Raw genomic sequence first — 13,917 nt, forward strand, 5'->3', positions numbered from 1 at the left:
TAAACAGTGACTTATTTTTAAACTAGATTCTCCCACAAGAGGAAACATCCTCTCCACATCCACCCTGTCAAACCCTTTAGAATCTTGTATGTTTCAATCAAGTCGCCTCTTACTCTTCTAAACTCCAGTGGATACAAGCCTGGCTTGTCCAACCTTTCCTCATAAGACAACACTCCCATTCCAGGTATTAATCTAGTAAACCCCTTCCCTGAACTGCTTCCAACACATTTACATCCTTCCTTAAATAAGGAGGCTAATACTGTTCACTGTACTCCAGATGTGGTCTCACCAATGCCCAGTATAACTTAAGCATAACCTCACTACTCTTGTATTCAACGTCCATCGCAATAAACAATAACATTCTATTAGCTTTCCTAATTACTTGTTGTACCTTCATACTAACATTTTGCGATTCGTGCATTAGGACACCCAAATCCCTCTAAATCTTAGAGCTGTACAATCTCTCACCATTTAGATTATATCCTTTTTTATTCTTCCTGCCAAAATGGACAATTTCACATTTGCCCACATTATACTCCATTTGCCAGATCTTCACCCATTCACTTAACCTATTGTACCATATTATGGGTTATGTACCACAACTCATTGTAGCCTCATGTCCTATTACTTTCCTACCTATCTTTGCATCATCAGCAAATGTAGCAACAATACCTTCGGTTCCTTCATCCAAGTCATTTATATAACTTGTAACAAGTTGAGGCCCCAGCACTGATTCCCGTGGCACATCACTCATTACATCTTACCAACCAGAAAATGACCAATTTTTGCCTATTCCACTTCCTGTTAGCTAGCCAATCTTCTATCCATGTTAGTATGTTACCCCTCCCCCAGCCCACCATGAGCTTTTATTTTCTGCAATAACCTTTGATGAGGCAACTTATCAAATGCCTTCTGGAAATCAAAGTGCATCCACCGCTTCCCCTTTATCCACAGCATATGCTACTTCTTCAAAGAACTCCAATAAATTTGTTAACATAATTTCCCTTTCACAAAACCATGTTGACTCTGCCTGATTGCCTTGAATTTATCTAAGTGCCGTGCTATAACATCTTTAATAATAGCTTCTAACATTTTCCCTATGACAGACGTTAAGCCAACTGGCCTGTAGTTTCCTGCTTCGTCTCCCTCCCTTTTTGAATAAAGGAGTTACATTCGCTATTTTCCAAACTAATGGAACCTTCCCCAAATCTAGGGAATTTTGGAAAATCAAAACCAATGCATTAACTCTCTCACTAGCCACTTCGGTTAAGACCCTAGGATGAAGTCTATCAGGGCCCAGGGACTTGTCAGCCCATAGCTCCAACAATTTGCTCCGTACCACTTCCCTGGTAATTGTAATTTTCTCCAGTTCCTTCCTCCCTCCCTTCCACTTCCTGATTTACAGGTTCCCGGTTCATTTTCTGGTTCCTAAAGCTCTCCACTACTGGGGGTTCCCTCACCTCAGGTCTGGGTCTGTTGGAGATTAATCGAAAGAGATTGATTCCGCGATTAATCAACAACTCTATTGCTATTTTATCAGTGACAACCAGGATTATAGAACGTGAACTAGACCTAGAAAAGACCTTGTCTTTTCTCATCTAGAAGTTTTTAAATTAGGAATACAATTCAAACATGAGTGAATTAACACAATAAACTTAATGCACTCTCTCCTAAATAGTCTAAATATTAAGATACTCTACTAAAGTGACACGTTGGCTTTGTGTGCACGAAGCTGTCAGTCTTAGCGAACTGGCTCCAGGCAGAGCCTGGATGGCCCACAACCTTCTGAATGAGCAACAAGAATGTTAACATTGAGCTAAGGCCAACAGTAAAAGCAGTAGGAAGAGGTGAAGAATGAGAGCAGGGAATGTGTTTTTTTTTTAATAACCTGTAGGAATAATGAGCAATGAAGATGCACATAACTCCCATTTATAATGACAGTCCTGTTCTTTCGTGTGAGGCAACAGTAGGTGGTTGGTGAGAAAGGCAGCTTATGAACTAGTAAGGCTCTGCTACTGTACCTTGGCTGTGCTCCATCAGGCTTTTTTTTTAAATAAAAAGGGGCAAGTATATTACATTAAACAGAACAAGTCAGCTCAGAAACAGAAGAATCTCAGCTAAGGCCACTGATTTAGGTTTCATTGAAAAACAGACTGGATCAAATAGATCCATCCTCAAAACTGCCAGAAAAGATCCCAGAATGCCATTGCATTTGACTGAACATCACCAGAAAACCAATCACAGAATGTGATCCCCAAAATATTAATAAAAGCCCTGCATCCCCATGCAATAAAATGGATTGAACTTGCTCAGTCACTGAAAATCAATGAACCTAATAGCATTCCCCCTTATTTCCCCCAAATGGAACACAAGCACTCAATGGGGTGGGAGGGGAAATCAGTTCCCTATTTCGAGTGAAGTTTCCCCAAAAGTTATGCAAACCAGGATAACTCGCAAAAAAATTCAGTGCCTGATTGTGCTGGCTGAGCTCTGAGGGGCAGCAGGAAAGGAGCTAGAGTTAGCTTTTGCCATCCATACAGAGAATGGAAAACAAAAAGATGCTTTGGAGATTCTGTTAATTTTTTAAAAAATTCTTTCACAGGGTGTGGGCGCCAGTGGGTAAGCATTTATTGCCCATCCCTCATTGCCCATGAAAAGGTGCTGGTGGGCCACCTACTTCAACTGCTGCAGTCCATACAAACTAGGAGGAGTGGGCCACTCGGCCCCTCAAGCCTGCTCCGCCATTCAACAAGATCATGGCAGATGGATGCAACCTCAACTACACATTCCAACCTACCCCCGATAACCTTTCACGCCCTTGCTTACCCCATGTGGTGTAGGTATACCCACAGTGCTGTTACGAAGGGAGTTCCAGGATTTTGACCCAGCGACAGTGAAGGGGCAGCGATACAGTTCCAAGTCAGGATGGTGTGGGGTTTGGGGAAGAGAACTGCAGGTGGTGGTGTTCCCATGCATCTGCTGCCCTTGACCTTCTAGGTGGTAAAGGTCACAGGTTTGGAAGGTGCTGTCAAAGGAGCCTTGGCGAGTTGTTGCAGTGCATCTTGTAGGTGGTACACATTGCTGCCACTGTGCATCAGTGGCGGAGGGAGTGAATGGTGAAGGTGGGTGGATGGGGTTCCAATCAAGAGGACTGCTTTGTCCTGGATGGTGCCAAGCTTCTTGCGTGTTGTTGGATCTGCACTCATCCAAGCAAGCGGAGAGTATCCCATCAAACTCCTGATTTATGCCTTATAGATGGTGGACAAATTTGGGGAGTCAGGAGTCTCTGCAGAATTCCCAGCCTCAGTATTTACATGGCTGGTGCAATTCACTTCCTGGTCAATGGTAACCCCCAGGATGTTGGTAGTGGGGGATTCAGCGATAGTAATGCCATTGAATGACAAGCGGCGATGGTTAGATTCGCTCTTGTTGGAGATGATCATTGCCTGGCACTTGTGTGGCACAAATGTTACTTGCCACTTATCAGGCCAAGATTGAACATTGTCTAGGTCTTGCTACATATACGCACGGACTGCTTCAGTATCTGAGTCACCGCGAATGGTGCTGAACATTGTGCAACCATCAGCGACCATCCCCACTTCCGACCTTTTGATGGAAGGAAGGTCATTGATGAAGCAGCTGAAGATAGTTGGGCCTAGGACACTACCCTGAGGAACTCCTGCAGTGATGTCCTGGAACTGAGATGACTGACCTCCAACAACCACAACTACCTTCCTTTGTGATAGGTATGGCTCCAAGCAACAGAGTTTTCCCCCTGATCCCCACTGACTTCAGCTTTGGAATGGGTCCTTGACGCCACACTCTGTCAAATGCGGCCTTGATGTCAAGGAAAGTGTCTCTCACCTGACCTCAAGGTCAAGTGCATATCGATGGGCCCCTGCTGGAAAGTGAATAGGCTGAGACACTAACAGTGCAATCATTTTTTTCAAAAAGGAGTTTTAGACTGATGAGAATTCCTATTTCCATTACACTCATTTCCAAAAGGAGACCAATCATTGCTTAAAAATGAGCACAGTATTTACCTTGATTCATAACCTGACAATTCCATTGAAAATTAAAGCTTAATTTGAAAATATAACGTGGTTAATTTAATCCAGATCATATTCTCAGCAGTAATCAAAACCTTTTCCCCTTTTACGCAACTGAAACTTGAAGGAGCTGATTAAAAGCAGACCATCTACTACATAACGACAGCAATTGGAGAAAATGTGTCACTTAACCAAACCCATCAATGTGAAGTGCCCAGGCAATGCTGCAAACAGTTATATCAACAGGGAATGCTTGGAACAAATCACCTTGCTTTCACAATATTGTAAAAAGATTCCCAGTCTTTGCAAAACTGACTGATCCTAGATGGTATGCTGGTAAAGCATCACAACTGTGCCCTTGGCCCTATTTCAGGAAGATGGGGAAGAGGCCATTCCTGATCGTTATTTACAACTCCCAGTGTTTATGAAAGAAAAGTTAGTGAGAGTCAGCACCTTAAATAGAAGAATGAAAAGTGGGCATGTCACAAAAGCAGAAAATAGATGTAGCAATCTTTGGTGTGCTACCAGAGAGATGACCAAACTGCTGTTCAAGGTCCATGAATTACCACCCACCTTACTGCCAATCCCCAACCACACAAGCAAGCCTCACCACCCAGGCAGCCAAATCCTACATTTTTGGCTTGTAGGCTAAACTTTGTTGGCAGCACACAAGGTGAGAGGCTTGAATAACCCTTGCCTCCTTGATAGTGTAAATAGTTTAAGGTGGAACAAGGAACAACATCATTCAGAGCAGAAGTGAACAAGGAGAAATTTAACAGAGGAATTTAAAATTATGAAGAGTTATGATAAACAACAATTTGGCGTTTACATAGTGCCTTCAAAAAAGTGTTGGTAAGCTATTCAACTACAGTTGCAGAACAACCAAGTCCAACATGCATATGCACTTGCTAATTAGGAGTTACTGGAAATGAGAAACCAGGAACCCTTGTAATTAAAACAAAAAATAATGAAACACATTTATTGCATTTTTTAGCACTTGAGAAGAGAGAGCAGATCCTTTGTTAGAGAAGAAAGGTAAGCAAAAGCCCCTTTACCCAGTGGTGACCAATTCCCTTTGATTTCCTCACCCTTGTGAACAGACCCATTTATGTTCTTTATTATTTGTTCTTGGGCAGCAGGTCACGCTAACAAGACTACATTTATCGCACATCTCAAAACTAAATGGCTTGCCTGGACCTTTCCGAGGAGGAAACTGGAAACAGATTGTCAGGCAAGGATATTTAGGGTTATGGAGCCAAACCAAGTAAATGGAGTTAGGATACAGGTCAGTCAAACAGGCTCATGAAGATGGAATGTCATCCTGTTGTTCTGATGTTTAAAAGTTAATTCTAGAGTGGGGGCTGGATTCATGTGCAGACAGGGTAGGGGTATTAGTTTCCTTTCGTGAGTGGCATTGATGAATCAGCTGCATCTCTATGACAATCTGGCTGCAATTCATTGCCATTTTGTTTCTATTTTCTGCCATTCTGATAAGTTTCACAGAATAGGACACAGCCCTTCATGCCTGTTTCAGCTCTTTTGAAACAGCTTTCCAATCAGTCCCACTCCCTTTCTCTTTATCCATCATCCTGTAATTGTTTTCTTTTTCAAGTATTTATCCAATTCCTCTTTGAAAGTTATTACTGAATCTGCTTCCACAGCCCTTTCAAGCAGTGCACTGCCGGTCATTAAAACTCAAGATAATTCTTTCCCCTTATTTACTGTCTCAGTAGCCTTCATGATTTTTAAAACCTCTATTTCTTTTCAGATGCTGGCGTACCTGCTATATATTTCCAGGTTTATTTTAGGCTTGCAGCTTTATGTTCACAGATACCAGGTTTCCTTTCAAATCACCATCTTCGCAGTATCTGATGATTCTTTTATTATTCTCGAAACTCACCAGGGTTGGTTCTCACTCCTACTCTGTTCCTTTGTATCAATTCCCTTCTCAGCGCATTGAAAAGAGAGTTAGGGTCCTCCAATGTGATAATTCCAGTGTACATCAATAAATTTTGACGTGCGTGTCTTCAGCGTTCACCCCAAGCCTTCTTCCAGTGTAACTGAAGCAAATTATTTTCTCCATATCCTTAATTGTTTTCCCCTTCAAATCTTTGAAGATAGTTTTATGTCTCTTGCAAATCAGTAACTGACATCTCACCTTTGGTGGTTCCACCCTTAATTTCCTTCACCTACTGTGATTCTTTGCCTCATTATCACCTCTTGCATCAAACAGAACTCCCTTAATAGCTGAAACTAACTTCAAGGGGCTTAAGTTTCCTTTTTGGTGCCAAATACAAAAATTAAGATTCAATTTTTATATCTATAAAGCCCAAATCTATCCAGCACTTCAGTACTGCTTCTATATTTGAACATCCTCTTTTTTGCAACTTACAATTCTGGACAGGATAAGAGAACAAAACTTGTCTGATCAGCGAGTGTTCTCCTTTCCTGCCCAAGTGGCAACACTTCTCACCTTTCTCTCTTTTTATTTTGGTTGCAGCTCAGAGGAGCTCTGTGATAATATTGTCATTCCTCCCAAATCACAAGTACACTGTCCCCCTTACTCATTTGAAACCAAGACTGGTGTGCAGTCTCCAACTCTAACCCATTCTTTTCCAGGATGCAAAAATGTGGACTCTTTATGCCCTTCAGTCCTCAGGCAACCCAAGCTCAGAATCACCAACCAGCACTTTCCAATTTACCTCTGCCTTCCTTTACTGTTCTTTAATCTTGAGACTTAAGGGAGTATTCAGTGACTAAGAAACCCTTACGTGGTAAGGCAGTACAAAGATAGAAAATATATACATATATGGCATGTATTTCCAACAATTTATCATTTTCTCTATAAACAGCATATTTACCAAGAGACAGTATAATAGATTCCAGATTGGTTTTCCGAGATTTGTTGTTTTGTTGAAAAGAAAGAGATGGATATTTTTCTGACTGAACAAAAATACTAACTTGGTAATAAAAAACAAATAAAGATGCATTTTGCCAAGTAGAAAATCTCTTGAAAGAAGAAAGCTTCTGCAGCACATACCTTTGCCTCATAAAGCAATGGCCCATGGAAACACAAGACACGTTCACCTGGAATAAAAAAGGGAACAAAGTGATTCATTCTGTAAGGTTAACATTCAATCTCCAGTACAATTACAATGAAATCTTCAAAATGACTAACACCAGCCACCCCGCACCCCCCACCCCATTTTTTGGGGAAATCACATATTCCAGTTGATGCAACTCAGAAATTAGAAGATGCTGTTTAATTTGAATTAAAATCATGCAAACAACTTCTGTGCTGCTTTGTTACTACTGCTCAATGAAAATGACCAGCTGACCCAATTATTTTCCCAGCAAACACAACTTTGAATTAACAGGAGTTGAGCACATTTTACAGAAAAACTCCACATCTTGGTTGCCGGTGGTCAGTCGCATCCCATACCCACTGCAAGTACTGCCAATAATGGCCGAGAGAGAGCATCTGTATGTTGCAGTTCAATACTTATCTGTGCTAATTGTGGTGCTCAGCATTTCTATCTGTCCCTACTAATGCTGTAAGCCCAGTGGCACGAGTTTGGCAGCGTTGGGGGTACATAAAACAGGAGGGAAGGTGGCTGGGGAAACACACATCCTCACACATGGATACTCTTAAGATCTTATGATGATATGATCTTAAGAAACAGGAGCAAGAGTAGGCCATTCAGTCCATCAAGCCTGCTCTGCCATTCAAAAAGATCCTGACTGATCCAACTGTGGCTTTAACTCCACTTTCCTGTCTTTCCCCATACCCCCCCAACTTCCTTGTAGATCAAACATCTGTCCAACACAGCCTATATTCAGTGATCCAGCTTCCACTGCTCTCTGGGGAAGAGAATTCTAAAGGCGAACAACCTTCTGAAAGAAGAAATTCCTCCTTATCTCGGTCTTCAATGGGAGACCCCTCATTTTGAAATTATGCCCCCTAATTTCAGATTCCCCCACAAGGGGGGATATCCTCCTGACAGCTACCCTGTCCAGTCCCCTCAGGATCTGCTTCAATAAGATCACCTCTCATTCTTCTAAAATCCAATGAGTATAAGCCCAGACTGCTCAACCTTCTCACAAGACAACCCCTTCATCCCAGGAATTAGCATAGTGAACCTTCTCTGAACTGCTTCCAGTGCAAGTATACTCGATACACAAGTACTACCAAGGTCAGGCTGTGGTTGTCTGGGAGGGCAGTATTACAGAGAAAGTCTGACTTAAAATGGCAAACTTTGAACATCAAACCAGAAGAATGTTTGAATCACTTCAAAAGTTTGAGAGGAGGATTGCATTGAGAGAATAAAAATATATAGCACCTTACACAACCTCAGGACATCTCAAAATGCTTCACAGAAAATGAAGTACTTTATGCAGTACTGTCATTATTATAATGTAGGAGATGCAGAATCCAATTTCTGTGGATCAAGGGCCCACAAACATCAATTATATAACTAGCAGATAAGCTGATTTCCTTAAGTAATGTTGGTTGAGCAATAAATATTGATCACAGCATTATATTCTGCAAATCCCAAGTATCAGCAGTTACATACAGATTCAGAGATTCAAAGTGTTGAACTAGTGGTCACTCAAAAGCCTGCACCATAACAGGCTCAGTCATGTAGCTGCCATCAACACATACTAACAAGCAGCAAATGTCTTAAGGTTAATGAGCTAGCTGGTCAATCAGAAAACATGGAGGGCTGATGGGGAGGGGAAATGAAAGATGGAGGGGAGGGTTTAGAAAAAATAAATCAAGGGGCTGGGGGCAGGGAGGAGAAAGTCATTTGACTGAGTGCACCATTAGGCCTTTCAGTTCAGAATTAAAGATGAATAAGCATAATCACCTTCCCTTATACACAAACACAGCAATTATCGCTTCTCTAATTGAATGTAAATCAGTATCTATATACCTACATATTAAACACCTCATATCCCCACACACTTCCTATCTATAGGTAATCATTAGTTGATAGTGCTGGCTGAGTGATAGCTCGAGACTGAGTTAGAAGGGCATGGCTTCACTATCAGAGGTGCAATCTTTTGAATGAGATGTTAAACCGAGGCCCCATTTGCATTCTCAGGTGGATGTAAATGATCCAAAGGTATTATTTTGCTGAGTTCTTCCAGTGTTCTCAACCAATCCCAATGAGGACATATTAACCAGTCTTTTATATGACTGCAGTCGTGGGGTCCTGCTGTGCAAACATTAGAATCACAGAATGGTTAAAACAAAGGAGGCCCAGCAGCTTGTCATGCCTGTGCCAGCTCTCTACAAGACAACTCAGTTAGTCTCACTCCCGAGCCCTTTCCCCATCGCCCTGCAAAGTTCTTCTCTTCAGATGTTATCCAATTTCCTTTTGAGAGCCATAATTGAATTTGCCTCCACCACACACTCAGGCAGTGCATATATTCGATTCTCAATCCTTCCACCAATGGGAACAGTTTCTCCCCATCTACTCTATCCAGACCCCTCATGATTTTGAACACCTCAATCTTCTCTAAGAACAGCCCCAGCTTCTTCAATCTACCATTGTAACTAAAATCCCTCATTCCTGGAACCATTCTTTTAAATTCTTTCTGCACCCTCTCTTGCCTTCACATCCTTCTTAAAGTGTGGTACCCAGAGCTAGACAGAATAGTCCAAATGAAACCATTTAATCAATGATCCATCATAACTTACTTGCTTTGCACCCTACGCCTTTATTTATAAAGTCCAGGATCCCATGTGCCCTTTTAACCACTTTCTCAACCTGCCCTGCCAACTTTATTCCTGCTGCCCCTCTGACTGTCATGTTTCTCTAAGTTACAAAAATTACAACAGTGACTACATTTCAAAAGTGTCTCATTGGCTGTGCAGCACTTTGGGTGCTGAAATTGTGAAAGGCACCATACCAGTGTAACTTTGTTCCATTTCAAAGCTTCATTTTCTTGTCACACTTTATCATATGTCAAAGTTCCCCTCATTAAAAATTCCTATGCATGCATCTACAATGGTAACTTCCTACGTAAACTTGTCACATTATCATTATGCTACCCTACCAGTGATGGCATTGCAATACTTCAGTTTTGCATTTGCCTCACCCTCAGTCGTTATTGTACAGAAACCCTCCATGTTCCAAAATGCTGCACATTTAAAAATATAAAATCAAAGTATTGTCTTTCAGATTTGACAAAAGATCAGTGACCTGAAGCATTAACCCTACCTTCCTCTCTCCACAGGTGCTGTGTGGTTCCAGCATATTCTGTTTTATTAAAAGACAGCAAGTCCATCAGCACCTGAAAACAAGAAAATACAGGCTGTTTCAGATGTAGACTCTTTGTCAGAACAGCTCTGACAAAGGGTCTACACCTGAAATATTAAGCTATCTTTGCAGTTGCTAATGGACTTGCTGTGTATTTCCAATATTTTCTTTATTATTCCACCTTATGGTTAATTGTTTGCCAATACAGACACAGCCAGTGTAATGCAGCAACATAATCCTTACCTAAATATTGCCTTACCATCACCTCCCATTTGGGGATCATGTAGCACATAAAAAAAAATGTAATTTGAGTCTTCCTGTGTATGTTTCATTTACTTACACTTTCAGAAAAGTATTATGTGGGGATTAAGGTAGGACATTTCCACTAAATGTTGATACCCCTAGAAATCCAGCTTTCCTACCAGCAAGAGCTCAGGGATGAAGCAAAGGTGGAAACATGCAAACTCTGCAATTCCCATTTGCTGCAAGAAGAAACTGAGATGGTTTTAGCAGGTAAAGCCATAGAAAGCATGTTTAATCAGGCTGACTTATTTACCTGCTAAAATATACGTCTGGGAATGGGCATGGCCCATTTAAGCCATTTGAAGTGTACAACAGACCTGGAATGTACACTGCAATGCTCTGTTGCAAACAGTCAGAATGCAAAGTTATTTGGTTATCGTTGTAAATCAGCCCCCACCGTATCTGCAATCTTGGTGAACAAAAAAATCTCAAACCTGAATTTAACAGAAAACATAACACACACACACACACAAGCTGGTGGAAGAAATATTCTGCATGATTTTGTTTTATATGCAAGTATTAGCAATAGTAAGGAAAGGCTGCAATGTGCTTACATACAAGGAGTCTAAGCAGCTGCAAATCTCCAATGAGGCGCTTGCAAGCCCCTTGTTGCCCAGTCAGGCTCTGTTACACGCATGCGCATGGGGGGGTGGGGGAGAGGCAGGTCCGGCGCCATTGTCTCCCTCCCCTCGCCCCGCTGGCCTCACCTTCCTGAAATTTGGGTCTCGGGTCCGGTTTCGGAGCCATCAAGTCAAACCGTCTCTTCGCGCTAAATCCGACTGCCTGTCCACCGCCTCTCTCTCCGAACCATAATCGCGGCCGGGTCTGCTCTCGCACCGCCACCGAGCAACACGACGCGCCCGGTGAAGGCTCCTTGGAGCGACGCAGCACGCAACGGAATAACGTCACCCCGCAAGCGACTCCACTACCGCACTGCGCGTGCGTCCTCACCCCAGTGCACGCCGGGAGTTGTAGTTTTTTTAAAAAACAATCTAGATTGGCCCAATAACAGCTTTTAGAAGGGTCATACAGCCTCGAAACATTAGCTCTGTTCCTCTCTCCACAGATGCTGTCAGACCTGCTGAGTTTTCCGGCATTTTCTGTTTTCATTTCATATTTCCAGCATCCGCAGTATTTTGCTTTTATACAACAACAACTTATATTTATATAGCCCCTTTAACGTAATGAAACATCTCAAGACATAGAGCCATAGAGTTTTACAGCACGGAAAGAGGCCCTTCAGCCCACCGTGTCCGCGCCAGTCATCAAGCCCCTATCTACTCTAATCCCATTTTCCAGCACTTGGCCCATAGCCTTGTATGCTATGGCGTTTCAAGTGTTCATCTAAATACTTCCTAAATGTTGTGAGAGTTCCCACCTCTACCACCCTTTCAGGCAGTGAGTTCTACCTTCTGGGTGAAAAAAATTTTCTTCAAACTCCCTCTAAACTTCCTGCCCCTTACCTTAAATCTATGCGCCCTGGTTATTGACCCCTCCACTATAGGGAAAAGGTGCTTCCTATCTATGCCCCTCATAATTTTGTACACCTCAATCAGGTCCTCCCTCAGTCTTCTCTGGTCTAAGGAAAACAACCCCAGCCTATCTAGTCTCTCTTCATAGCTGAAACACCCTGGCACAGGCAACATCCTGGTGAATCTCCTGTGCACCCTCTCCAGTGCAATCACAACCTTATATTGTAAATCAAAGTGTCAACGCATTATAAATCAAAGTATGATGCTAAGCTACATAAGGAGATATTAGGTCAGATAACCCAGAAGCTTGGTCAAAAAGGTAGGCTTCGTTACATTTAACGCGCTATATACATATAAGTTGTCGCTGTTTTAAGAAGCATTTTAAAAATGAAAAGCGAGGCTGAGAGGTGGAGAGATTTAGGGAGGGAATTCCAGAGCTTGGGGCCCAGGCAACTAAAGGCATGGCCACCAATGTTAGAACAAATGTAATTGGGAATGCACAAGAGGCCAGAATTAGAGGACGGCAGGTATCATGGAGAGTTGTAGGGTTCGAGATGATTACAGAGATTGGGGGTCGGAGCAAAGCCACGGAGGGATTTGAAAACAAGAGTGAGAATTTTAAGGCCAAGATGTTGCTAGACTGGGAGCCAATGTTAATCAGCAAGCACAGGAGTGATAGGGGAATGGGACTTGTTGCAAGTTAAAAGTTAAGTTTTGGATGTCCTCAAGTTTATAGAGAATGTTTAGGGAGAGTAGACTATGGGAGACCAATCAGGAGTGCATTGGAATTGTCAAATCTAGAGGCAACAAAAGCATTATTGAGGGTTTCAGCAATAGATGAGCTGAGACACAGGTGAAGTCGAGCTACATCTCAAGTACTGCAGATACTGCAAATCTGGAGGCCTTTCAGCCCATTGTGAATGTACTAGCTCCTTGGTGCAACTGTCCATTTAATGTCACTCCTATACTCTTTTTCCATAATCCTGTAAATGTTTTCCCTTGAACTATTTATCTAATTCTCTTTTAAATCTGCTTCCACCATCCTTTCATTTCAGTGCATTCCAAATTACAGCAACTCACTGTGTAAAAATAAGTTACCTACTGTCACCTCTGATTCTTATGCCAATCACTTTAAATCTATATCTTCCAGTTACCAATCTTTCTGCCATTGGAAACAGTTTTTCCTTATTTATTCTATCAAAATCTTCATGATTTAGAACATCTCCATGAAAACTTCTCTTACTGTTCTCTGCTCTAAGGAGCTTTTCCATAAGCGGGTTTAAGAGAATTTCTTGGATAGATAATGAGTGAAAGGGTTTTGACCCTTTTGTCTGTGACATCTTTTGATTATCTGCTCATCTCCACAATCACCACACCCTCAATGTCTCTCTCTCTCCCCACCAACCACCACCCCGCCCCCCCCCCCACCCACCTTAGACCAATTTATATTTCTCCCTTCTTCTAACTATGCTTCAGTTCTGCCGAAGGGCCATGAAGGCTCCAAACGTTAACTGATTTCTTCTCCGCCGATGCTGCCAGACCTGCTGAGTTTTTCCAGGTAATTCTGTTTTTGTTTTGGATTTCCAGCATCCGCAGTAGCTTTTAGCTTTTTGTTTTTATCAAAGGGTTTACCTTTCCTGGTTGCCTTTGGTGACCTCCTGCTGGGAAAGTGTAGATACAGTGGTGAAGCGAGCATCAGAGCTGGCTGCAATGCCTTACATAGGAAAATAATCTGCAGATTGTCCTAGCTCAAACATGAAGAGTGGCCATTTACATATGAGCATTTGAAAAAGACAAACAGGAAAAATGCATCTGGTCTATGACCCT

The 13,917-nt window shown here is 42.1% G+C and overlaps 1 protein-coding gene across 4 annotated transcripts in view; it reads right to left on the bottom strand.

The window, feature by feature from the left end:
* The window catches only part of morf4l1 (mortality factor 4 like 1), a 47,552-nt gene extending 36,033 nt beyond the window's left edge, over nt 1–11,519 (bottom strand). For 3 of the 4 annotated variants that reach the window (XM_078530103.1, XM_078530105.1, XM_078530104.1), the window contains exons 1-2: nt 11,326–11,505; nt 7,090–7,136 (exon numbers count right to left, since the gene is read on the bottom strand). In XM_078530103.1, the coding sequence (XP_078386229.1) occupies nt 7,090–7,136; nt 11,326–11,365 (87 nt within the window). In that variant the 5' untranslated portion in view covers nt 11,366–11,505. Of the gene's footprint in view, nt 1–7,089; nt 7,137–11,325 lie in introns of all 4 variants that reach the window. The other variant, XM_078530106.1, reaches the window with a different exon arrangement.
* Between the last annotated feature and the right edge of the window lie 2,398 nt (nt 11,520–13,917).

This window comes from Cetorhinus maximus, chromosome 26 (genome assembly GCF_964194155.1).
Source record: "Cetorhinus maximus chromosome 26, sCetMax3.hap1.1, whole genome shotgun sequence".
Classification (NCBI taxonomy): domain Eukaryota; kingdom Metazoa; phylum Chordata; class Chondrichthyes; order Lamniformes; family Cetorhinidae; genus Cetorhinus; species Cetorhinus maximus.